Here is a 25,174-nt window from a genome sequence, read left to right on the forward strand (position 1 = left end):
CTCACGGATATATCCCCTTGATGAAGAACAGGATTTGTATCATGTTTTGATTGATAATAAGAAAAAAAAATCCTTCAGTTTTGTCTAAAAAGTACATTACAGATGTTATATCATGGGGGCAAATATTTTAATAGGGTCACTGGATGGAAATCACTTTCATGGGTTTCAAGGTCCTTTTTTCCCTTGCAAGTCTCCACAATTTATATGTAATCATCACCTAAATGTAAGAACAACAGGAACAAGAAACCCTTTGATGAAAGCAGCTTTTTCTTTTGCAGTGGCAGTTTTTCCTTGTGTGCTGCCATCTCCTGGCTGGCAGGGAGGTTAGTACAGGGGTGAAAAATAAAGAATGGGAGAGTAAGTGTGGTAAATGTGACTGCCCTGCAGCCCATAATTTATTGAATTTTATATGAAATGTTTTTTTTGGTGAAAAGGAAATGCTTAAAAGCATGGTGCATTCAGCTGAAACATCTATGTGAAGGGAAAGCTGAAGAAGAGATCTCCCAAATCATTTCATACAGCCTGATTCCCTGCTTTCCTTGTGCTGAAAGGCTCTCCTCCAAGAGCCAAAATGTATTAAAATATTATATATATATATATATATATATATATTATATATGGCAAGAATATTTCTGGGCTGCGCACTGCCAGGCTGCCTTTGGATGGCTTCCTCCTCCATGCTAGGTAAACAAAGAGAGATTTTTAGTAATATTTCCCAAGATAAAAAACATTGCTCATATAACACAGTGGTGGAGGCTTTGTGAGCGTGTGACAAGAGAGGGACTAAGGTAACATCTCCATTTTTGCTGCCTCTTGGGACATGCTTTTTGGACAGCACCTGCTAGTCATTAAAATACAGCGTCATGGCTGTGGCCTCTGCAGCCTCTGGGGAGAGGAGGAAAGCACCATCGCTTGCCTTGTTTCCTACCGAGTGCAAGATAATACAAATGGTGCAAAACTTACCATTGTATAATGCAGAATAATTTAAAGCCACATTTTTAGAACTTAGTAGATATTATTATTCATGGAACCCTGTTAACATCTGATTATTGCAAATTCCTGTCACCCTTAAAAATGATCCAGGGGCATTTAAAGAGGTGACAAAGGCAGAGAGCCTTTGTATTAAAGCTGCTTAATCTCTTATTTCATAAGGGTACATTTTAATGTGTCCTTGGCAAAAAGATTTATTTTTTTTCCTTCTGCGAAGTCTCCAACGGAGGCTAATGGCAGGCACAAGGTTGAGGTGGGGAACACCACAAATCACTTAAGTGTGGCTAACGATTGCGGCTAACGGGGCTCTTCTTGGCCAGAGAGCTGGGCTGCCCAGGGCAAGGTGGCTGAGCAGTTCTGCGTGCTTGGTGATGAGGGCCTGTGGCTCAGTGCACACCGACTTCCAGCATTTGTTGCTAAAGGAGGAAGAAGGTTGGACCTCGAGATAGAATCGGAGTAAGAGAAATGTCCTTCTGTTTTAGAAGCCATTAAAATATTTCTGTAGTTGAAGGAGCTGCAGCTAGCTCGACAGGGACATAGATTTTTACCTGTAGGCAGACAGAAATAAAGATTTCGTTCATAACAGATGAAATGTCTAATTTTTGCTTAAAGAGTTCTGGAATTCCAAGAACTGTCTCATTTTTGAATGATTCATCCTTGAATTGTTACAGACGGTGCAGCGGTTCACCTCTGGGGAAGGCCAAACAAAACTCCATAAAACCATGTCTCAGGGGGAGATCGGGAAGCTGGTGGCTGCGCAGAAGACCCTGGCCCCAGACGGGAGGTATGGAACGTGGCTGGAGCTGGGGGACGAGTCCACCCTGAGCCCTTTTTGATTTCCTTCACACTGCTGAGCTGCACTAGTCCCCAGCTTGGTGGTTTTGTCTCAACCAGCCAAAATCAGAATGAGTTACTCGTCACATCTCTTCATATGTGACCACGAACACACCCAGTTAGAAGGGGCGATAAAGTTCAGGTCACAACAAAGTTTTGAAGCCATATGCCAGGCATCCCATCCCAAACCACCCAACAGCATACATGAAACTTGGAGTTTCCTGCATTTCCTGGGGACAAATAGCCTGGTTTTCCTGTAAGCAGTTGTACACATTTAGCTCCTACTAAAAGGACATGAAGGTCTGGGAGACTTTAGGTGGTTTTGGCTTGAAGGACACTTTCCCGGTTAAGGCAGTTCTTTCCACAAATTATTTCCAGGCCTCAACGAGCCAAGATGAGATTTTGGGTGAAGGGAAAGCAGGGGGAGAAGAAGACCCCTCGGGAGAAGCTTGCTACACAGTCTGAGCTGCTGGAGCTGTACGCGGAGCAAGAAGCACCCAACAGAGAGGTGATTTCTGGCTTGCAGCTTGGTGAAGGTGAGTGCTGGGCAAGCACACAGCAGGGTCACATGTGTTGTAAGGGGCAGAGAAATTGCATTTGCTGTCATGGCAGAGATAAAATGTGTAGCTGTTTTAAGCCTGGCTTTGCACTACCTTTAAGTGTAGCCCCATGTATGGTGGCTTGGGTTAAGATGTAGAACTGATAAGTTCGTTTATCTGTAGGGTTAGGATACCTGTAAATTAGAATATCATGTATGATTGTATGGTGTAGCTGAGGATGGTGTAGGAGAATGAGTTGGAAAACTGCACAAATAGAAGTGACGAGCTGGTTCACTTCTCTTGCCTTCATGGGTGACACGAACACGAAACAGCAGCAAGGAAGTTAGATGCTAGGGCACAAAATGGGTCTGGAGGAATTCAGAAAACATTCAGAAAAGATAGTATGTGGCAAACCAAACAAATACTATTTCTTTCAAAATTTCTATGAAATTTTACAAGTAGGGATTGTCACTTTTGTTCTGGGAGGCAGGGGACAAGGACAGAGGACATACTCTTCAGAATGACCCCCTGAAGCCAGCTGTGTGCTGTCACCAGCACCTTCCATCTTCCACTGTGGAGCTAATCCACCAGGCAGCTGTCTGGACACCAACAGATATTTCCCCTCTTGATAGAGGAAGCAACCAATGGAGAAGTGACATTTAATCTTCCTATAAGCGCTGTACAGTACTTTTCTCCTCTGCAGGTTTATTCTGAAGCCTGTCTCCTTATTTTAGTGACAGGACTATTTTTCCGTTGTGCTACCTTCCCATCTTGCTGCCAGTGCAGCTCTGGGAGATGACACTAGATTTTTTACTTACTGAGAATTCATCTGGAGCCACAGAATTTTATTATTACCTGAGAACAAACCCTACTTCTCTTTCACGCCATGCATGGAGCATGGAGAAAAGCATTTTTATTGCTTACAGCTTTATCTCACCTAATTCAGGAGATGCTGAAAAGCAAAACATATTGCAGAGCTTCAGTGAAATCAAATACCAAACAAACATTGCTACAGCATTTTTGGTCAGGCAGAGAGCAAGTTAACTAATCTGCATTTTGTTTGTTTTCTTCTTTATTAATTACCACCCGTAGAGTTGGGTCCTCACCATCTGACACCCCCGCGGAGTCCTGAGCTGTCAGGAATCTACCGGAGGGAATTTAAGGAGAACAAGGAGCCCTCTCCCAAAGTGAAACGCAAGCGCAGCGTCAAAATCAGCAACGTGGCTCTGGAGCCCGTGCAATGGCAGAATGACTCCCTGCAGATCATAACCAGTGCTAGCGACCTGAAGAGCATGGATGAGTTTCTCCTGAAAAAGGTAATGCCTGTCATTGCCGCTCCAGCTAAATCATCAGGGAGCGGATGGAGACAACAAAACAGTATTATCTTGAAGGCAGCAAGGTGAAACTTATAATCCACCTTGGGGAGAGCTTTAGTTGCACTCCCAAAACTGCGAAGTGTGCACCAGGGCAGGCTTGGGAAAGAAGATGGGTGCATTGTGCGCGCACAGCACAGTCGTTTTATGGGAGCACAGTAGCTTTGGTACTTCCACTGCTTTGAGCAGCCCCTGGTGGCATCAGAAATGGGTGACCCAAGAGGGCAGAAGCTGAAGGCTCCAGGGAAGCATTCATGTTTTTACGTGCTAAGTTTGCATGCAGGAGAAACTGCCTTGTAGACACACGTAGTTCTTAACATCACCTGCCCGTGGTGGAGCAGCTGCTCATTTAGTAGTGCTCCACCTAATGCAGTGCTCTGCCACAGCACAGTCACATCGGTGCATAACACCCTTTGGTTTCTTCCCAGATGAATGAGCTGGATAATGAGGACAGCAAGAAGGACACGCTGGTGGATGTAGTGTTCAAGAAAGCGCTGAAGGAATTCCGACAAAACATCTTCAGCTTTTACTCCTCAGCGTTAGCGGTAAGTGCCTGGACAGCAGGTGGGAACTTCCACCTCCAGGAGAAATGAGATGCTGTGAGTCCTGGTGGTAGAGATGTTGCTGAGCCTTATTCCTGGTCTCCTTATCCCAAAGGGAAGATGCTTTTCCTTTGTATTCAGTCCCACAAAGCTGTAAACTTGGACTAATGCTTCCTCATTAGCCAGCTCTCAGTATACTTTGAGAAGAGATTTCTAGTCCCTTCCGTACAGCTTGCTCTCAGTCAAAGGGAGATGACAGTAAGTCAATAAACTCCCATTTGACACCCAACTTGTCTGGAAACCTGTGGGTTAAAGTTGTGAGTTGTGAACATCTGAGGAATGTGGTGCTCTGCTCTTCTGCTGCTCCAAATCCTAGCAGTGATTGCTGAGCCAAGCCATTTTATTGTCCAGATTGCGTGAAAAGTTCCCTCTGTGGTAATATTTGATCTGTCATTTTTTTTGGCTTACAGCAGCTGCCTAGATTTCTGTCCTTATGCACTGTGCGCTGAGAAGCCACCCTGACAAAGGTCATGAAACAATTCTCCATTAAATATTTTTTTTCTTTCTTTTAATCATAATTGTATTTTCCCCAAGCAGTTGGAAGCCAGTCAAACTAAAATAATTGTCTGGAGCAGAAGAGGCAGTCTGATGTGTATAAAAATCCTTTTTCTTTTTGCTTCTGTTTCTATAAAAGATGGATGATGGGAAAAGCATCCGCTATAAGGACCTGTACGCCTTATTCGAGCAGATCCTTGAGAAGACCATGAGGCTTGAACAGAGGGACTGGAGTGAGTCTCCAGTGAAAGTCTGGGTCAATACCTTCAAAGTCTTCCTGGACGAATATATGATAGAGTACAAACCCCTGGACTACACCGCAGTGAAGGTAGCCAGCATTTTCTCAAGGTCCTTGCAGATTTTGAGCTCTCTTTCTGTGGGGCTGTGCTCTGTGCAGACACCTTGAAGTCTGTTGTCTTCTCTCCTTTTGTAAGCTGGGGTGGACAACATAAGCCACCACAAGAGGAGTGAGTCATTGGTTGTGTTTCACTGAGCTCAGCAAGCCTGAGCTCACATCTGGGTTGAGCTGGGTCTTGGCCACTGCCAATATGTGAACTTTGTCTCCAGGGCAAATCTGCAACCATCTGTGGATGGTTGGAAAGGCAGCTCCCGTCTTTGAGGGATGCGTGAAAGCATCGTCTTGTTTTTCTGAGATGTTGTGCTTTCCTAGTCTCTTGAGCTTTTCCCAAGTGACCACATGCATCGCTCTTGGTCTGGTGGCAGGAGCAGGCTACATGGTAGTGGCTGTCCTCAGGGTCTAGGTGCAGTTGGTCAAGTAGTCGGAGCTTGCACTGTCTGTTACAAACCTGAGCTCCTTGCTTTCTTCTCCCTGCTGTCTGCAGGGACCACCCCTGGGTCTCAGGCTGGGCTTGGGAGATGGTGTTTCTTGTGGAACAGGGAAAGCAAATATCCCGTTCTCCAGCTCTTCTGCTGCAAGTCCTCCCCAGGCTCTCTGCACAGGATTTCTTCTGAGCAGGCTGAGCATCAGCTCCGGCTGCAGTGCTGTGCCCTTGAGTGTCTTGCCTGAGATCAGAGAGCTTTAGGTCACAGGTGCTGGACTTGGAGCCAGAGCAGCAGCTAATCCCAGCTCTGAGATGGAGATGGTGACAGTTGGCCAGGGGATTTCTGAACACCGGGCGGTTGGTTGCAGTAGGAGCATTTCTTGGAGTGGATTTCATGGGGCCGCAGGTGCACTGGAGGATGGGGCTGGAAAGAGGTAGAAAAAGTTATATATGGGACCTTTGCAGGCTTTACTTGTGGGAATTGCCCATAAATATGCTTGACTCTCTTCTTAATACCAGGTGCCAAAAACGGAACGAAAAAAGAGAAGGAAAAAAGAAGCGGATGTGGTGAGTTGAGCACTCTGGGCCTGTGCATTAAAGAATTAATGTCCTTTTGGCCAGAATTACAGGTGATAAGAGACCTGCTCATGACATATCCTATGGTGAGATCTGAACATCCCATCCCAGTGCATATGCAGTCTTGAAAAGATGTGCTAGAAAGATGGACAAGGTGAATTTAGTTTGCTTGTGAATGGCTGTAGGCAAAAGCAAGAGCCTGTAAATCAGCATTTCTGTTCGTATCAAGGACTGCTATAGGTTGTTCTCTGAAAACATGTCCCACATCAGTCAAGACAGTAAATATAATGTCAGGAATTATTATAGAAGAACTGGGAATGAAGCAGAAAGTGTTGCTCTGGGTTACTTTGTAAACTTAGCGCATATCTTACATCTCTGATAGAGTTTTTGTCCTAAAGGATATAATAGCACTGGGAAAGATGCAGAGCAAAAAGGGGCAGTGGATGCACAGAAGTGCCTTTCAACATGAAGAGATTGACCTGTCAACCACAGTCAAATGCAGCTGGTTTCTAACCTGCTTACAGGAAGGTTTGTTTCCTATGCAGGCAGGATTTCTGTCTGAGGTGTCCACAGGGTTATTGGTCCAAAAAGGAAACACAAATAGCAGGCTGGTTCTATGTAAAAGCCCACATTGGAGAGCAGGCCATGTCGGGCTCCCTGTTTTGCAGCAGACTCTGCATCCAGCTCTTTTTCTCACCACTGAATCTTTTTCATCGCAGGTGGAAGAGCACAATGGGCACATTTTTAAGGCGACCCAGTACAGCATCCCCACCTACTGTGAATATTGTTCTTCCTTGATCTGGATAATGGACAGGGCTTCTGTTTGTAAATGTAAGCATGCTCCATTTGGCTTTTTTTCATGTGTTTCTGTTACAGTCTTGGGGTTCTGGGCTCTGAAAGGTGTTTGCTACTGTTTCCTGTAACCCCACTCTCAAATATTTGGGATTTTTCACATTAGAATAGCTTTTGAGACAAACCTTAAGGATTTCTGAAGTCCACTGGCATTCCTTCCAGAACCTACATTATGGTTAGTTCTGTGCGTGGGAGCTTTGCATTACGGATATTAACCCAAGTCTTCAAACTGTTCAAACCACGTTTAAGTTGTGCTTTCAGAAGGGATGGTGAAGAGAGTCTGTAGCAGGTATGGCAAATGTACCCCATGGCTTCAGCCTGTGGGATGGATGCTGTGAGTCTCGTCACCATCACAAGTTCATTGGGCTTAGACCATTTGACCTCTGGGTACTTGAACTTTTGGGGAGCCCAGGAAAGTGGAGGAGGAACAGGCAAGGTTGAGACATTTTTTTTTAATTTTAATTTTTTCAATGATTCTCTTATTAGGTTGAAAATATCAGCCCTGTGGTGTTTCAGGCTGGTATCCAGTGCAGGAAGAATACAAATTAGGTGCTCTTTCCAACCTATGAGTTATACGCATGTCTGATAGCTCAGAGTGACTCATGGGCTATTTTCTGAGTTGATCTGTCAAGTTGTTTTTTTAACGTTTCAGGAACTTAAATATAGGGCCTTTAAAATTAAAGGCTTCATTTTCTTTTTTTTTTTTGAGTCGATCTAATATAGACTTGGCCCCTGAAGAATGCAAATTCAACATGCTTTTGACATGCACAAATTCTAAGAAGAGCTACTTAATTCACATTTGTGCAGAGGTCTGAAGTTTTGAATTATTAAAAACTATTTTTTGTTTGTTGCAGTATGTAAATATGCTTGTCACAAGAAGTGCTGTCTTAAAACCACGACCAAGTGCTCCAAAAAGGTAAGTTTCTCTCATTCCTTTTCTCTCATTAAATACCTCTCTGACTGTCATCCCAATCTTTTTTAGCCTTTTTTAACAAACACTTACGAGCACAGAACTTGGTACAATGCTGGCAATAAACCTTCATCGAGAGAAGGTTGGGCTGGAGCTCCCTGGAGGTTTCTCCAGCCACTGCTTCTGTGACTGCTTGTATTCAGTAGTAATACAGAGATGCATCAAGATAGACATCTGCCCAGTCATGCAGCACCTCTTGCAGTGATGTTCTTGGCTTGTAACCATGCTGAATAATTGAAAGCTGCCTCATTTTATAGCTTTCGAGTACTTCAAAATGTGGTTGATATAAAAAGATAACATTTTTGAACAGAGTCAGTGCTACACAGAGAACTCTCAATGTCCAGTGCATTTCATGGTGCGCAATTTTTTTCGTTCTGCGGTGCTGCAGTTTTGGCTGCCATGGTTTTATGTTTATTCTTAGAAGGTCAGGATGCTCCCCTGTGGCCGGTGGGGTTCTTGCAATCCACAGCCAGAAGCATAACCCGCTGCAGCACCCCCAGCCCTAGTTTCGCAAGGCTGAAGCCTTTGTTCCCAGTACAAAAGGCAAAAATACAGGTTGTTCTTCACCCTGCTGCTCTCTGATAGGGCTCCCCACACAGTCCCCAAACAGCCATGGCACTGCAGCTGAGGATGGGGACAGCGAGAGGAGAAGGGTGGGTGGATGGTGCTGAAGCACTTACTCTGCTCATTAGAGGTGAATTAAGTATTGTTTACCACATTCAAGGATATGTTTGACAGTGAATGAATGCAGCAGGTTGCCCGTGCTAACAATGAGTCATCAAGCTTTCTTTTTTTGTTTTGAATAGTTTATTTTGTGCTGCATATGCCCCCAAAATAATAATGCAGGCAGGATAATAATGTGTGCAAAGCTTTATCAGACCCTAAGAGGCTTCTCAGGTGTACAGCCTCCATAAAGCCTTATGATTACATTTTTCCCAAGGAATAATCTGAATATATATATATGTGCATATATATATATGTATGTATATATGAATATATTTGCTTTGATACAATATTTCTTCTGCAATTTCTCCCTTTCTGGCAGTCCACCTTTGTAAGAGTTGGGAATGGGTTCTCTGAGGTTTTGTTCTACAAATCTGTGAAGTTTAATGAGATCACTGATTTTTTCAAAGATGTTGCCTTGCATATTTTTAGACCTTTTGCATCTGTGATTTGAGATCTGAACAACAGAGCCTCCTCTTTACAGGGAGGAGACCTTTAGGCTTTGCTAGATGCCACTATTTCACAGGCTGGTCCTCATGCTCTTGGGTCTGCAGTCCAAGCCCATCACCTTGGCCATGGTTCCATGACACCCACCCAGAAATGGAGCAGGAAAGGAGCTGAGGCCATGAAATTTTTGCAGGACAATAGGGGAATTTTGCAGGAAAATAGCACTACTTGAAGTGAGTTTCTTATTTAAATGTTGTGAAAGAGATACTGATGTATTTTGCCTAAGTTGATCTTTCAGTCCTTTTTTGTTCCTCTCCATGAAAAATGAAACCTAAAAATAATTGCAGCTCTAAATGGTTGCTCAGAGATGCTTGGAACCTTCTCATTTCCTGTTTTTTTTTTTTTTTTTTTTTTCTGCACAAGAAAGTTTTTGTGCAGTCCACGAGGAAATAAATTTACAGTGTCTCCCTTTGGGCAGTTTGAGGTTCTTCTGTAGGAAGGCTCTGGCTTGTCTGTGCTTGGTGGATTAACTTTTTTTGGGTTGTTTTCAGCAACAGAGTGCCACAAGCTGTGTATTATGCTTTAAGAAGGATGTCTTTGTTTTCTGGCAATGGCTGATTTTGTTAACTGCTTTCTAACCTTCTCCCGGAGTGGATCTGTTTCTCCAGATTTACAGAGGTGAGCTTGAGCAAATGCTGAGCTCATCTCTCTTGGTGGACGTGGAACTGCTTTTGCCCTTGCTTTGTCCATGTCTCTGAATTACTTGACTTCCCGCTGGAGTGAAGTAGGCTGCAGCATTTGTGGCATTACATCTGATGGTGGTTTCAGCAGCCAAGTGGGCTGGTAGAAGAGCAGACTATGAATTTCAGCAGGTAGCTGAGACTAGATGTTCCCCACCCGCTTCCTGGGGCGTTTTTGCTGCAGAGCATACCACGGTCATCTTCCTCACATCGTCTCATGAGGTTGATAATGTTTTCTTTGACGAAAGGACAACATTGAATGGGAAAAGCAAAGGTGTAGGAGTGGTTGTAAGAGGAGCTGTGACCTGTTTCAGGGTCGTCTTGCTCATCACTGCATTGCAGTGCGTGCTGTGTCACATTCCCTTTGCTGGGACTGGGTATTTGTGTCAAAATTTTGTTAGGTCTGCTTTGTGCATCATCTTCGGGCAGTGAAGTCATTCCTGGAGATGGTGCTGGAGGGGCAGGAGGTGAGAGGACCATGCCCAGCTGCATTTGGCTAAAAACACTGTAACCACGGTGTGGTGGTTAAACAAAGAAAACCCAAATGTTTATGACTTCAGGTGCATGCCCGGAGTCTGATTTTGTGTTGCAAGCTGGGACTATACACATTTATGAGGCTGCTGGTAATAGCAAAACATCAGGTTGAGGTTAAGGTCCAGGGGTGTCCTGTCCTCCTTGGCTTGTGACTTGCAGGTAACCTGGATCGGTTGAAACAGGCTGAACATTGACACATTGCTTTCTGGAAGGCATTTAGGCCCTTTTGCATTTTTCTCTTCCCCGTCAGTATGATCCCGAGCTCTCGTCTCGGCAGTTCGGCGTGGAGCTCTCCCGGCTGACCAGTGAGGAGCGAGCTGTGCCAGTGCTGGTGGAGAAGCTGATCAACTACATAGAAATGCATGGGCTGTACACAGAGGGCATTTACAGAAAATCAGGGTCCACCAACAAGATCAAGGAGCTGCGGCAAGGACTAGATACAGGTAAAAGGGAAAAAAGACAGAAGAAAAACCTCTGCCAAGGCAAGGTTTGGTGTAAGCAAGCGTTGCTTTCACATCTCCAACCAAGTGCTCAAACCAAAATCTGTTTTTGAGTCACTGGCTTGTTCTTTTTGGGTGCAACGCAGAAAAAAAAATATAGTTGAGGGAAAGCTCCGTCTTAGAAATGGTGCCAGCAAGAAAAGAAATCCTGATCCCACCCAAGGTTCCTTGCCCTGGAAAATGTGTTTTCCTCTAGTTTTAATGTGTAAAGCTGAAATAAGATGCTAGATTTCCTGCTGCTGAATGCAGTGTGGTGGCACATGGATGTTTTCTGTCATAGAGGTATAGCTTATCCACACACTGGCTTCACTTACAGTTTAATATTGATCGTTATCTCTTGTTTTTATGCCTTCTTCTCAATGCACTGCTGAACCCCAATGAACAGACATTGATAATGTGAATTTAGATGACTACAACATCCACGTCATTGCCAGTGTCTTCAAGCAGTGGCTCCGAGACTTGCCCAACCCTCTCATGACCTTTGAGCTGTACGAGGAGTTTCTGCGGGCGATGGGTAAGGAGCATCCTTTGCCACTGAAAGAGGGTAGATTTAGACTGGGTATAAGGAAGAATTTTTTCACTCTGGGCAACATCTTCCCAGGTCTCACCACCCTCAAAGAAGTTGTGGAGCCCCCCCCTATCCCTGGAAGTGTTCAAGGCCAAGTTGGATGGGGCTTTGGGCAACCTGGTCTAGTGGGAAGTGTCCGTGCCCATGGTGAGGCATTGGATAAGATGATCTTTAAAGGACAGATCATCTCCAGATCATCATTTCCTAAGGGAAATGTCAGCTGCTTTATGTGCCTAACTCTCTGCTTGCTCTTCAGTCCCAAAGCATCTGATTTTCCCCAGTCTTATTTGTCCAGTTTCAAAGTCTGTTTTTTGCTGTAAGGTTTTGTTTTGTTTTGTTTTTACTCAAAGCCACAGGCAGTTCAGCCCTGTGTTTGGTAGCATCCATTTCCATCAGAGTTCAGCAGATTTCAACCTGCTCTCCAGTTCTGTCTTTTAAATGGTGATAGTAAGCATGAAGAATGTACCATTTTAAGCAGGAGAAGGAAGTAGAAACATATTATTTTTAGCAGTACAGTATACTTTCCAGCTCCCAGCTGTAACAAACAACCCTTTCAAAAAAAAAAAAAAAATCAGTGTGTCTGGTGTGCCAAGTGCGAGGAGGGCAGACAGAGCCTGCTGAGAGAGGAATGAGAGGGAGGAGAGCACTTGCTGCAGCCCCCAGGGCTTGGAGATGTCTTACTGGTGGCAGGGGCTGCAGTGAGGACTCTAGCAGTGCCTGTGACAAGGCTGGTGTGTTCTCTGCAGGCCTGCAGGAGAGGAAGGAGACGGTGCGGGGAGTCTACTCGGTCATCGACCAGCTCTCCCGCACCCATCTGAGCACCTTGGAGCGCCTCATCTTCCACCTTGTCAGGTACACGGGACCAGTGGGGAGGCTGCGACTCCTCATTACCAGTGGCAGAGGTGAAGGAGCTGCCTTCATCCCTGGCTTCTCTAGTAATCCTTGTATTTTTTATTTTTTTTTTTAGGATTGCCCTCCAGGAAGAGACCAACCGAATGTCAGCTAATGCTTTGGCCATCGTCTTCGCTCCCTGCATCCTCCGCTGCCCCGACACGACAGACCCGCTGCAGAGCGTTCAGGACATCAGTAAAACAACCACGTAAGGATGTGGCGCTGGGCGGGATGGTCCAGCTCCTGCTCTGTGACTGTGGCCACGTCACCACTTACGACTCAATAACCTTTAGTACCGTCAGATGGCTCAAAAATAGAGAGCTTTAGCCTGGAAATGACAAACACTGTACAGCTTTGCATATTAACTGCATCTTAAGGAAGTATTTAATGTTTTCTTAACAGCCAAGCGGTGGTTAATGGGGATTGTTAAGTAAGGGAGGATCCACCAGAGCAGATCAACTCGCTCTCCAGGATTTCAAAACATGCTCTCTGCACCCTTCATGCCCAGCAGATCTTAGCAGGAATAAGTGGAGTTTGTGCTGATGTGGTTAATCTCATTTAGACAACTAAGTCTTTATCCTTACTTAATTTGCTGGGATTTTTTTGTTTGTTTGTTTGTGGTTGTGGTTTTTTTTTTGAGGAGAAGATGAGTTTTTTTGGTAGGCAGCAATACTGTGTACTTAGATTTCTTTAAGGTATTTGACATAATTGCAAAGGTTTTACAAAAAGTGAAGCACTTGCACAAATTCAGTCTGGCTCACTAAATAGATTTAAAAATGGATAATGAAGACATCTGAGACGAACTGTAGTGGGAAACCATCCAGCGAAGGGCTGGGCTACTGAAAGAGGTTTTTTGCCTCCAGTAAGTGTATTAAAATTGTAAAAGACCAGAACATGCTTGGAGACCCACCTGGTAGGACCCTTTTTGGCCTTAAATACCAAAAACATTCCCGCTAGACTCCTTTGCCTACCTCTGAGTGAGTTTGAATAAATCTCCTAAACTTGTCCCAGCAAGGGATTTCATTGTACTTTCTCTTGTAGACTTCAGCTATAGCACATCCTGTAATTTTATTACATGGAAAGTTTTTTTCCACAAACGCAATCCCAACAGCATTAAAAAGTCAGCTCAGACAGCTAAATGAGCTTGTGTTGCTGTGTTACTGTCTCAACTGCATGCAAACAAGTCTGTGTGCATTTGCAGCTCAGAAGCAACCTGCCTTTCACAGGTTTGCATCTTCCTGTCCTTGTCCCATCCCTCCCTTCCCAGGGCAGGAGTTTCTCTGCTTTAACCCTTGGGGGTCTTTAATTCCCCTAGTCCAAGTTCCTTGGTCCATCTGAAGTCCTTTACCACCCTTTTTAGGGAATTTCCTTGGGTTTTTCCATCCTTGCATGCTGGAGCTCTCAAGCAAGGCAGATCTTTGTGCCAGGGAGGGGCAGCTCAGATAAAATCCATTCCGACACCAATTTTGTCTTTTCTTTACCTCCCAGCTGCGTAGAACTAATTGTCATCGAGCAGATGAACAAATACAAGGCTCGCCTCAAGGACATCAACAGCCTGGAGTTCGCTGAGAACAAAGCCAAGAGCCGCCTGTCCCTGATCCGCAGGTCGATGGTGAGATGCTGCGCCCGTCCCTGCTGCTCACAGACTCGTGTCTCCTTCCCTGCTCCAAGGGAATTTGCAGCCAGGAGGAGATCTGGTGTTCCCATGGTGTGCCCGTCACAGCCCCGGAGGATTTCTGTCTTGCTGCAGGGAAAGTCAGACCTCCCTCTGGCTCTGATGCTCTCTTCTCTCCTGTCCTCTCCTCTCACTCAAAGCAACCCTGCCGTACCTCCCCCTGCTTATTCCAGCCTCCCTGCCCCCTTGCACCTGCCAAACCATCCCACCCCAGGCAGCACAGGACCCATGCCCAGCCCTACGGCAGCTCCCTGCGTTTTCAGGGAGTTTTACAAAAACAAGAGTCCAGCAAAGCCGATGGGAAAAGTCTGCCAGAAGCCTGAGAGAAGGCACTGTGGAGATGTAGTCGCTTGAGCTCAGAGGCTCCTGGTTACATTTCAGGCTTTATTTTGCTCACTTGAACAATTGGATCCTAAGTTGAATCAAGCCTTTGGTTGCCCTCTGCTTACAACCACCTTGCTGTCACCCCATGCACAAACACCAGGGAGACCTGGACCGAAGCAACCCATAACCACGGCCTTGCTTTGTCCTCTTTTTGGTGCAGACAAGCTCAGTAATGCTTTCCAAACCCAAACCGAGCTCCCCCAAGGCTCCTTCCTGAACCATCTCATCGAGCTTCCATGCTTCTGGGGTGAGCGACAGCGGGGTCTGGGTCCGTCTCGCCTCGGCACACCAGCGGGCTGCCGACACACACTACATTTGGCTTTTTGGCTGTGGGATCAGGACAGACTCGGCCTGGGTTTGTGCTACGGGGCCGAGCTGCCCGCTGTTGCCCTTGAGGCACTTCTGACCACGGGTGCTGCTTCTGGGACTAAGCCCAAGCAATTCCCAGAGTCGTTTTGCCAAGCTTGGGGCTCGGCTGTGCGCTGGTGCAGATGCAGCAGAGAGCTGCCTCACTCGTCCCGGTTAAAAAAAAAAGACAAAAATGAAAAAAAATGGTTCTTTTGGAGGGCGATGGCATGTGCACTCTAACCTTCTGCTTTCCTTTTCATGTCCTCTCTAATCCAGAAACCCGTACTAATTGCAGTTAGATTTATGAGCATAACCCGCAGTTCAATCCCGGTATGTATTAACTGCACGGTGCTCTGTGCCAGCCGCGTCCCTCCATTGTGTGTGACCGCCGCTCATTCCAGCCCCATGCCACCGGCCATTGTCCGTGACGTTCCTGTCTTGTCCCCGTGCAGGCGCCTCTCTCGGACCTGCCGGTTCCCACCCAGGAGCAGGAGCGGTCGCATCTGCCGGGCTCCCCTGAGGGCTGCCCTCGCCCCTGCATGCAGCTCTGTGAAAAGCAGCTTTTGCCCTCACATCTTGTTTTTCTGTAGTGTTTTTGTTTTTCCCATTCTGTGCTTCTCTGACTTTTGCTTTCTTTGACTCTTCCCTTCCATCCACGATTTCTGCTTGGGATGCATTTAGGCACCGTGCCATGAAGGCGTTGCGTTGGCTATGGTGGGTAAATCCCGCAGGCTGTGGGGAGGGCGAGGCATCCACCCAGATGCCAAAAGGCTCTGGATGTGAGGCCAGCTGCACCCTGATGGCTGGGACAGCCCAGGATGAATCTGGGGACCCAGCAGCTCCTAATGTCCCCACCCCTCCCTCACCTCTCTATCCCAACATGAACCACTGCAGCAATGTGCTCCTCAGTGAGACCATGATAGACATAGGATAGACACAGACCACAAACACTGCCCTAGGATGAGGGGGAAGCTTGTGGAGCTATTTCTCTTTACACCACTTTCAGCCCATGATGCTTCTCCCCACCCTTCTGCATCCACAGTTGTTTGGGGAAAAGGAGACCTGGGTTTGAACCATGCCACCCTGGACACTGTTTTGCAAGCCCTCTGCTCAGGGGCTTTTGGAGCAAACACCAGTCTTAGCAGACATATTAAATAGACCAGAAAGTGGTGTGGCCTTCCTCATTTCAGCCCAGGCAAGCGCTTGGTTGACGCAGGAAAGCCAGCAGCGGAGGCGCAAGCCCTTGTGCTGTGAGCAAACGCACATCCGAGCTGCCAGGAAATTTTCCATTCGTGGCAGCCGGGAGAGAAGAGGGCTTTGCTGAAAGTCCACGTGTACGTCGTCACTGCAGCATCCGCTCGCTGCTGACCACCCCGTAGGCAGGGAGAGCAATACACAAGGTGCTGGGGATCTTTGGGAGCTCAGGGGTTTTTGCTAATAGGATTCAGGTAGCTGTGCCTCAGCTCAGGAGCCCACGTGATGAGGTTGCCATCAGAGTAACGTTGCTCTGGGGCACAGAAGCTTCTCTGCAGCTGGAGAAAGATCTCCCGGGTGCGACACTGGGAGATGAAACGGTAAAATGGAGCAAATCTCATGTCTCAGCACCAAGCAGCAGCATTTGTACGGGGTGGAGAACTTAACAGACACTGCAGATGGAAGAAATGCTCAGCATTGCCTCCCACACAAGCTGTGTCCCATTAACATCAGTATAGGGATGCTTTGCAGCTTGAAGAAAGATCCCTGCTCACGTTTCTGATAGTTTTTTGCTTTCAAAGAAAAAAAAAAGAGTCTCTTTTACTGTGTTCTGGGCATGTGGGTTATGAGAAAGACCAAGAGGTGTCCCAGCTACAGTGCTTAGATAGCCTTATAGGAAGAGAAGATGCATTGCAATGAGCTTGCGAACAGGGCAGAGCACAGCAAGAACTAGAAGGGGGATCTGTATTCACCACCTAAGAAATAAAATGATCGGTTGAAGGACAAGAGCAGCTTTTGAGTGGAGTGGAGGCAAGTGATGGGTTTTCCGCCTTGCACTGGTGTCCTAAGACCTGGTCAGCTCAGGATCCTGAATTCGAATGATGGGTTGTGTTCAGTTACGACTCAGTCGTGATTAAAATCTTTCTAACGTGTGAGCCCCGGCAGCTACTCCACAGCATCCTTCATATCAAAAAACCAGCATTTTTCTTTTACCCTGTGGAGCAAATCTGTGGAGCTGTTCCTCCAAAGTTAAAGCAGAGTCCAGCTGCATGCGTAATATTCCTCCATCCATGATACCCTTATTTGAGACCATTTTCATAGTCAGAAGTTTTAATACTAGTAAAAATACATGATTCCTCAGGGCTCTTCAGCACAGGGGGGCTGCTGGCACAGCTGCATTAAATCTCCCCTTAACTGCAGGTGGAAGTCAGTAGCTCTGGCACCGCTGCATTTGACAGGTGTCTTGCAGGGGCTTGTACTTTTGAAGGATGCTCACAGATGTTTCCCAACCATTCATTTTTGCTGCTCTCCAGCTGTTCCTCACCCAGTTTTCTCATGCAGCGCTTCCTCCCATTTTCCACCTGGTTAGCAGACCCTCCTCTTCAACCCACTGTCCCATTGCACCATTGTGTTGAGTCTTGTGATACCTCCCTGCCAGGGAGGGTGAGCACCCCAAGAACAAGCAGTGTCCCCATGTGCATGCCCGCATTTCCTTCCATCCAAAGCCAACACCGTTGTTCACACCGCCCAGATTTGTAGAAGCAGCATGTGCTTGGCTTTTTTTGGGTCATGCGTAGCTAGTCAAGGTGCATTGGCTTCATCTCGACCTTCCCCAGTGCGGTGAGTGCTCCTGGTACATCTCCCAGCTGGGCATGAGATTTGAAGCCTCTGGGGTGCAAGCGGAGACTGGGGCCATCTCCTCCGCTCCTTGGGAGTGGAGCACTCAGGGGAGAAAGCTGCTGGCACCTGAGATGTTCTGCAGGCTTGCCAAATAATCCTGTTTGGGGGCTTGCTTGACACCGACATTTATCTCCAGGGCAAAGGACGCATACGGCGCGGCACCTACCCCAGCCCAACGTCTCCTGTCGCCGTACGCCTGCCCTCGGTGTCAGATGTCCCTGAGGAGACCATGAGCAGCGAGGAGGCCATGGAGATGGACGTCACGGAGCAGCAGCAAGCAGCCATGCAGCAGGAGGAGAGGGTGCTGACCGAGCAGATCGAAAGCCTGCAGAAGGAAAAGTGAGTCTGGCCTTCAGTTCAAGCCATGCTCACTCCCATGCCCGATGCCTATAGGTTCAGTTCAGGCATGACTTGAGCGCGGTTGCATTCCAGGGTTGGTGTGCTGTTCCCGGGATGAGCTGGAGGACTTCTCCATGTCCCTCTTGTTTTCCTTCCCCCCTTTTTCAGTCCTGTTGGGTCATGGGGTTGGTTTTCACAGGGAGGAGCTGACGTTTGAGATGCTGACGCTGGAGCCCCGTGCCTCTGATGATGAAACGCTCGAATCCGAAGCCTCCATCGGCACTGCTGACAGCTCTGAAAACCTAAACTTTGACTCTGAAGGAGCCATCTCCGATCGTTCGGGTGAGTAAAAGCCTCCCTGGAACTGTTTTTTTTTTTTTGGTTAAGCCATTCCACAGTCAGCCTGCCTGCTCTGCACATAGCAGCGTGGTTGGTGTTAGTGAGATGGGTGAGCAGTAACAAGGTGCCTGTCAAAGGCCGGATCCAGGCCATTAACCCTCCTGTGGTCCCTGTTCCTCAGAGCGAAGCGTAGCACTTAGCTCCCTGCGTCCCACCAAGGCAGAGGGGCCCAGCCGGCTGCGAAGGCACCCCAGGACACGGCCGGATGTGGTGGACACGGCGGACGCCTCCATCGTCTCCTCCTCCTCCTCCTCTCAGTCATCCACCTCCTGCTTACCCCACCTGCCTCGCAAGCGCTTCCAGATGTACTCCAAATCACCCTTCTACCGAGCGGGGGGGCCAGGCGAATCCCCTGAGCCCACCTCGGGGCAACCTGACGACCGCCCCCAGTTCACCACCCGCGGGACCTTCAACCCAGAGAAGGGCAAGCAGAAACTGAAGAGTGTGAAGAACTCCCCCCCGAAAACCAAAGAGCCACCAGAGGGGGGTACGGGCCGCAAGAGAAATCCCGAGGCCGACCGGGCCACCGGCCAGCAGCTCGTCCTCCTGGGGAGCAACGAGTTCATGGTGTGAGGTGCGAGCCCCCGGCCCTGTGGCAAAGCCTCGAGCATCCCCTGTTGTCACCATCATTATCGTCACCATCTTCCTCACCAATTGCTTGGGCGCCAGCGCCAGAGGAAGACGAGCGCTCAATCCAGAAGGCTGGTGGGGACGGATTCAGCAGTGGCCTTAACGGTGTGGGGTTGGGAGCGGCCGGGGCAGGCGGCCTGGGGACAGAGGGACAGAGGAGGGACAGAGGGACATCGGTGGGGAAATGGAAAGCCCTGGGTCCCGTCTCGGGAAGGGCGCGTTGCTCTTTGTCCGGGCAACAGCGCTGCAGCTGAACCCTTGTGCCGGGCCGCCCGTGGCCGGAGGTCCCATCATCAAGCGAGGAAGTAGGAATGCATAGAAAGCAAAGCCCAAAAGCCCACAGAGGCGCCTGCGTCCGGCCACGCTGCCGGCAGGAGTGGGCTCTGAGACCCCTGCGCTGTAATCATGTCATTCAAGCAAAAGCCAAGTGCATGGAAAAGCGTTAAGGAAATCTGCCAAAAGTCATATTTTTTTGTTTGTTTGTTTTTCAATGTGACCTAACCACCCTCCTCTTGTTTTTTTTTTGTTTTGTTTTGTTTTTTGAGACCATCAGTATTAAAAAAATGATAATAATAATCAAGGACTTACTTGAACCTCTATCTGTTTATATTCTGGCTTACTGGAGTTTATTGTAAATATTTTTTTATGTTTTTTTTTTTTAACTATTTTTCCCCAGACAGGAGTTTTATTTTTCTGTGACAGGGCAAGGGGAGCGATGGGCAAAGTGGGGTCACCGCGGGCGTCCCACTGTCCCTACCCGTCACCTGGCGCCAGCGCGCACGTCACCGCGCACATCATCTTTGGCGAGAAATCCACCGGGCTGTAATTAGCGTCACTTGGAAGCAGTGCCCGCAATAGCGCTAATTATCAGTGCTCGCTAACAACCGGGGGCTTAATCCCTCCCGCACCAGCTCGGTTGCAGCCGGGGTGCTCGGAGATGCACCACGGTCGCTGGAATAGAGAAGAGATTAGGAGCCCGGGGACGCTAATTGGATTAATAAATGCTGGATCTGCCCTTTCGGATACGCTGCTCGTTCCGTGCGTGTGCGGGCTGAGGCTCAGCTCCTTTCCCTAAACACCAAGAAGAGGGAAAATACCAATAATTGCATCTTCCTGGGTGTTTTGCATTAGTTTGACTGGGGCTGGGGATGCTCGGCTCCTTCCAGTCTTGCTCCTGCCCTTGGTGCTCGCGGCATTGGCTCGGTCCTGCAGCGCAGCCCCCTCTTCCCAGCCCAAGTGCCAGTTATTTCAAGGGATGTTTTATTTATTTCTTTCATTTCTTTTTTTTTCTTTCCTTTTTTTTTTTTAATTTGGAAAGGGGAATGATTTAAGCTGCATGGGGGAAGAAAGTGTTGTCCCTGCTCTGCCTCCCTGCATGGGAGCGGGAGGAATGAAACCCCCGTCGCTGGGTGAAATGGGCCGGGGCCCTGCTAGGACCGGAGTGGGGCGTGGTGGGAGGGCGGCGATGCTCATAAGGGCAGGAATTTACTGGGGAAAAGCCTGGAAATGGCACGAGCACCCAGCAAGAGCCTGGTGCAGTCAGCGCTGGGTCCCCAGAAATCATGGAAAATTGGGTGTTTGAGCCGCTTCCCACCCGGCATGGATCCAGCGCCCAGCTGCTCCCCCTCAGGGGTAAATGGCTGTTTTTTGGGGGCAAAAGGTTAGGTTTTGAAGACGATCCGCTCCTCGTACCAAGTGAATGTACTTACTACTGGAAAGGACATGGGCTGCGTGTTGTTAATTATTATTTTTAACAGAAATTTTTTTAAGTAATTTATAAGTATGCTGAGTGTAAATTAAAAAGAAAAAAAACAAAGTATGTATTGTAAGAGGATATATTATCCTGTGTCATACTCGCTATAAATTTTACCTGTTAAAAAAAAAAAAAAGAAAAAAAAAGAAATAAAAGCGTAATTATATAAAGGAGAATGATTTCTCTCTCCCCCGGCACCGGGGAGGGGGGCAGCTGGCAAGCTGTCATGTCACATCCGCGGTTCTCTTTAATTTCTTAATTAATGTTGTTCCCTTCCCTTCTGCAATAAGGCCGTCATTCTGTATAAAGTGCAATTTTTGTGTAATATTTCTCCAACGTATACCGTGTGGCTGTACAAAGCGGCTTGGTGGCCGAGTGAACCCCTCGCTTATTAAAGAGCTGTAACGAGGAGCGCCTGGCACTGGGTGATGTCTTTGGTGCAGGGGGGATGCTTGGGGGGGCTGGCGCCGTGGGGACGTGCCCCAGAAAGGTGACATTTTCTCCCGTTTCCATGTCCTCGGGTGGGTTTTGCTTCTTGGCTTTCCATTTGGTGCTGGAAATCTGTTTTTTCTGCTGGTTTTTCAACCGGCCACCCCAGCCTGGAGTCCCCTGTGTCCCCAGTGCCAGATCCCAAACAAAGGCAGGAGGAGGCTGGCTGCAAAAGCCCTTTTTATTCGGAGTACAAAATGGGGTGTGGGCTGCGAGCCCCCCAGGGTGGGGAGCTGGTCCGCAAGGCGCATCCCATGGACCTGGCCACCACCTCGGGCATGTTCAGGCCAGGATGAGGAGCCCCAGGGGGTGACAAGGGGACAAACAGCCCTGGGGTGTGATGGGGGGGGGTCCCGAAAGCCAACGAGCAATGGCCGGGTGGCGGCAGGGGGTGGTCAGTTCTTGAACATGTCGCAGAGCAGCTTCTCCATGGGGGTGTTGCCGATGGTGCGGCGGAAGAAGAGCAGCTCCACACGCTCGGAGGAGAGGAAGCGCAGCGCTGGCAGGAGCAGCAGCAGCTTCCCGAACCTGGGGGACAGAGGGGATGGTGGTGGGTGGTGTCACCACCCCCAGTGTCCCTGGCACCTGCTGGGGATGGGGATGGCCATACCTGACAGGCTGCCCTGGGTAGTGGGAGCGGTTGTGCTGGCCCAGCATCACCTGCGACTGGTCCTGCAGGTTCTCTACCTGCTCGGGGTCCTTCAGGCCACGGGTCTCTGTGAGGACAGCAGGTGTTGGGGGGGCAGAACATGGGGACAGGCCGTGGGGGACCAAGGCGTGTCCCCTCACCTGGCTTGAAGAGCACCACAGCCTTCATGCAGGCGAATTCGGTGGGGTCAACTGCCAGCGCCTTGAAGCGCCCGAGGGTCTCCTGCAGCACCCGGACATCCATGGTGGCCGGCAGCAGCTTACCGGGGGACGGCTCAGGGACAGCCAGCAGTGGGCAGCTCTCCAGGGGCATGGACCACTGGATGGCGCAGAGCAGGAACAGCTCGCTCCATGCTTCCTCCAGCAGGATCACCTTGGGGGCGACCAAAACCCTATCAACCCCCTTGGAGCACCCGCAGGTAGGCAGAGGAACATCCCCCATGGCCAGGAAGGGACACCTCAGGGAGGCTCCAACTGTTCCCATCCCGCTGCCACCTTTCATGTATTGGGGTGGTCCCCACCTGGTCGCGGAAGGGCAGGTTGGAGAAGACGGGCAGGTTCTTGGCCCACTTAACAGCCATGAAGAGGAGGCGTGCTGAGGTCTCATAGATGTTTTCGGGGCCAGCCGCCGGGTACGGCGCAACCTGGTACTCGCCGCCCGCCCGCTCGGGCTCGCCACCCGTCACATCCACCGTCTCATCGGCTGTGGGGACAGTGACATGGTGTCACCCTGCCGTGGGGACGCAACCCCCGTGTCCCCCCACTGCCGGCAGCTACCCACCGTCCTCAGGCTCCAGCTTGGCGCAGGTCTCGGCTGTCATCAGGCTGGCCATGAAGCGGTGGTTGGTGGGCGGCGTGGGTGCACGGGGGACAGTGGTGGCAGCAGCGGTGGCCCCGGGGCCACGCGGGGCTGGGCAGGGGACCGAGGGGACCTCGCGTGTGGCAGCCACATGCTCGGGGGGCAGCTCGGCATCCAGCTCGATGCTGTCCAGCCGGATCTGGGCTGTGCTGCGGGGCTGACGCTCGTTCTGCACGGCTGGGGGAACACGGTGGCATCAACAGCGGCCACCCCCCCATTGTCACCTCCCTCCCTGCCGCGTCCCCCGTGCTCACCGTCCTTGTTCATGCCAGCTTGCAGGCACTTCTTGAGCCGGCAGGCCTGGCACTGGTTGCGGTGCGCCTTGTCCACCGGGCACAGCCCCGTCCCCGCCTGGCACCTGCGGGAAGAGGCGGCACCCGGCTGTGCCTGCAGGGGTGGCCCTGTCCCTCCCAGGGGTGTCCCATGCTGGGAGCGCTTTGTCCCTGCTGGGTGTCTTGTCCTCTGGGGGGTGGCCTCTACCCAGTGAACATCCTTGTCCCCATGGGTGTCCTGTCCCCCATGGGTGTCCTGTCCCAGTCAGCCTTGTCCCCTCTGGGTGCCCTGTCCCAGTGAAAACCCTCCCTTGGTGGGTGTCCTACTCCAGTGAATGCCATGTCCCCATCTGTACCCCCAGTCTCTGTCCATCCCCACAGGCCCCTGCCCGCTGGCTGTCCCCCAGTCCCCGTCCCCCCGCTGCCTACCTGTAGATGAGCTTCCTGCGGACGCTGCGCTTGAAGAAGCCGCTGCAGCCGTTGCAGGCATAGATGCCGTAGTGCTTCCCGCTGCTGGTGTCCCCGCATACCTTGCACAGCAGCACAGGGCTCAGTGCCTTGCCAGGGGCCGGGCTCAGCCCTGCAGGAGCAGAGCCACAATGCTTGGGGTGATTGGGGGCACCCCCGTGTCCCTTGTCCCCCTCCACCATTCCCCACTGTCCCCAGCACCCAGGTGATGCGGTCACTCCCACCTCCACGGGTCCAGCCCAGGGGTCCTTAGATGTCCCAGAGGACAGGAACAGGGACTCCACAGGGCTCAGCATCTCCCCATGTCCCCGGGATGCCCCACGATGAGCTCTCATAGGAATTTTAAATGGGGAAGGAATGGTGTCCCTAGGGCTGGGGACACTGGGTGTCCCAGCAAGGGGCTGTGCTCGGGGACCACAGGCATTCCAGAGTAGGGGCACAGCAGGGGACTGCAGGGACCCTGACAGGAGACCAGGGACCATCCAGAAGGACAGGGGACCCTGGGCATCGTGGAGAAGGACCGTCATTGGGGACCCCAGGCATCCCTGAGAAGGACCACGGTGGAGGATCCCGAGCATCCCGAAGAAGGACAGCAGTGGCAGACCCGTGCAGCAGGGCACTGGCTCTTACCCGAGGGGCTGTCCTCCAGCCCGGCGCTCACCACCGACCCCTCCGGCGACGCAGCCATGCCGGGATGTCCCCGTCCCTGTCCCCGCCGCGGGGCTGCTCCCACCGCCCGGCAGCTCTGCGGGCTGGGGGCCGTGGCCGTGCTCTCTTCAAGGCAGATTAGCGCCGGGCGCTGTGTAAGCAGCCGCCTGTTTGTCACCGTCTTAATCTTTAGTGTCTGCGCGGGGCGGGGGGGGCGATCAATCAGCCACGCAATGAAGAATTAAAAAGGTGCTGAGCCCCAGCCCGGCCGCCTCCCTGTAACCCTAAACCCCACGACACTAAAGCCACCAAAGCCACCCGTGGAGGGACATGGGCCGGGGGGGGGGCACTGCGATGCAGCCGCCCCCAAAAGTGGATGGCTGAGAGTGCGGGAGGGAGGTTGGGGTGGGGGGGAGGCTGGGGTGTCCTGGCCCCCCCCATCCATGCTGCGCCCACCAGGCCCTGTAAGCGCATAAGCCCCTTGCTAAGGAGTTTAGAGGGGAATAACAAAAAAAAAAAGGTAATTACGGTGTGTGGGGGGGGTGACACTCCCCCCTTCCCTGCTCCCAAGCAATTAATTACAAGCCCCGATCGAGGGAGATGATTGAAGCCCCCCCCCACACACACACGTCAAGCAGCTTATTGCTGGTGCATGGGGCTGTGCCCCACATCCATGTCCCTGTTTCCTCCCCCGCCTCGAGGCCAGCAGCCTTGGTGTCCCCCCCAGGGGGGCTGCTGGGGCTTTGGGCCACGGCTGCTGACGCGGCAGCGCGGGGGCCAGGTGGCCCCAGGGTTACGCAACAGCCGCTAAACCCTCGCCGTGACAGGGCAGCACAATTTGGGATTTGAGGGCTTTAGGTACTAAACCCCCCCCGTGGCCACTGGAGATGGGATGGGGGGGTGGTGTTGGGGGGGGACTGGGACAGGATGGGATGGGATGGGATGGGATAAGGATTAAATGGAATGGGATGG

At 50.2% G+C, this 25,174-nt stretch overlaps 2 protein-coding genes across 5 annotated transcripts in view; one reads left to right on the forward strand and one right to left on the reverse strand.

The window, feature by feature from the left end:
• The window catches only part of MYO9A (myosin IXA), a 188,596-nt gene extending 167,367 nt beyond the window's left edge, over positions 1 to 21,229 (forward strand). For all 4 annotated transcript variants that reach the window (XM_050712936.1, XM_050712937.1, XM_050712940.1 and 1 more), the window contains 16 exons: positions 1,662 to 1,774; positions 2,203 to 2,360; positions 3,456 to 3,679; positions 4,165 to 4,281; positions 4,973 to 5,161; positions 6,135 to 6,182; positions 6,911 to 7,022; positions 7,898 to 7,959; positions 10,708 to 10,900; positions 11,343 to 11,471; positions 12,272 to 12,377; positions 12,493 to 12,624; positions 13,905 to 14,028; positions 17,834 to 18,036; positions 18,236 to 18,378; positions 18,557 to 21,229. In XM_050712936.1, coding sequence (XP_050568893.1) covers positions 1,662 to 1,774; positions 2,203 to 2,360; positions 3,456 to 3,679; positions 4,165 to 4,281; positions 4,973 to 5,161; positions 6,135 to 6,182; positions 6,911 to 7,022; positions 7,898 to 7,959; positions 10,708 to 10,900; positions 11,343 to 11,471; positions 12,272 to 12,377; positions 12,493 to 12,624; positions 13,905 to 14,028; positions 17,834 to 18,036; positions 18,236 to 18,378; positions 18,557 to 19,008 — 2,505 coding nt within the window. In that variant the 3' untranslated portion in view covers positions 19,009 to 21,229. The remainder of the gene's footprint in view (positions 1 to 1,661; positions 1,775 to 2,202; positions 2,361 to 3,455; positions 3,680 to 4,164; positions 4,282 to 4,972; positions 5,162 to 6,134; positions 6,183 to 6,910; positions 7,023 to 7,897; positions 7,960 to 10,707; positions 10,901 to 11,342; positions 11,472 to 12,271; positions 12,378 to 12,492; positions 12,625 to 13,904; positions 14,029 to 17,833; positions 18,037 to 18,235; positions 18,379 to 18,556) is intronic.
• Positions 21,230 to 21,702: 473 nt separating this feature from the next.
• On the reverse strand, positions 21,703 to 24,242 carry NR2E3 (nuclear receptor subfamily 2 group E member 3). Its single transcript, XM_035566735.1, has 8 exons — positions 24,185 to 24,242; positions 23,516 to 23,666; positions 23,069 to 23,172; positions 22,737 to 22,991; positions 22,477 to 22,658; positions 22,097 to 22,328; positions 21,918 to 22,023; positions 21,703 to 21,835 (listed from the first exon to the last, which is right to left on the reverse strand). The coding sequence occupies exons 1-8, from the start codon at positions 24,240 to 24,242 to the stop codon at positions 21,703 to 21,705; spliced, it is 1,221 nt and encodes a 406-aa protein (XP_035422628.1).
• Between the last annotated feature and the right edge of the window lie 932 nt (positions 24,243 to 25,174).

The sequence above is a fragment of the Cygnus atratus genome, chromosome 11 (assembly GCF_013377495.2).
Source record: "Cygnus atratus isolate AKBS03 ecotype Queensland, Australia chromosome 11, CAtr_DNAZoo_HiC_assembly, whole genome shotgun sequence".
Lineage (NCBI taxonomy): Eukaryota > Metazoa > Chordata > Aves > Anseriformes > Anatidae > Cygnus > Cygnus atratus.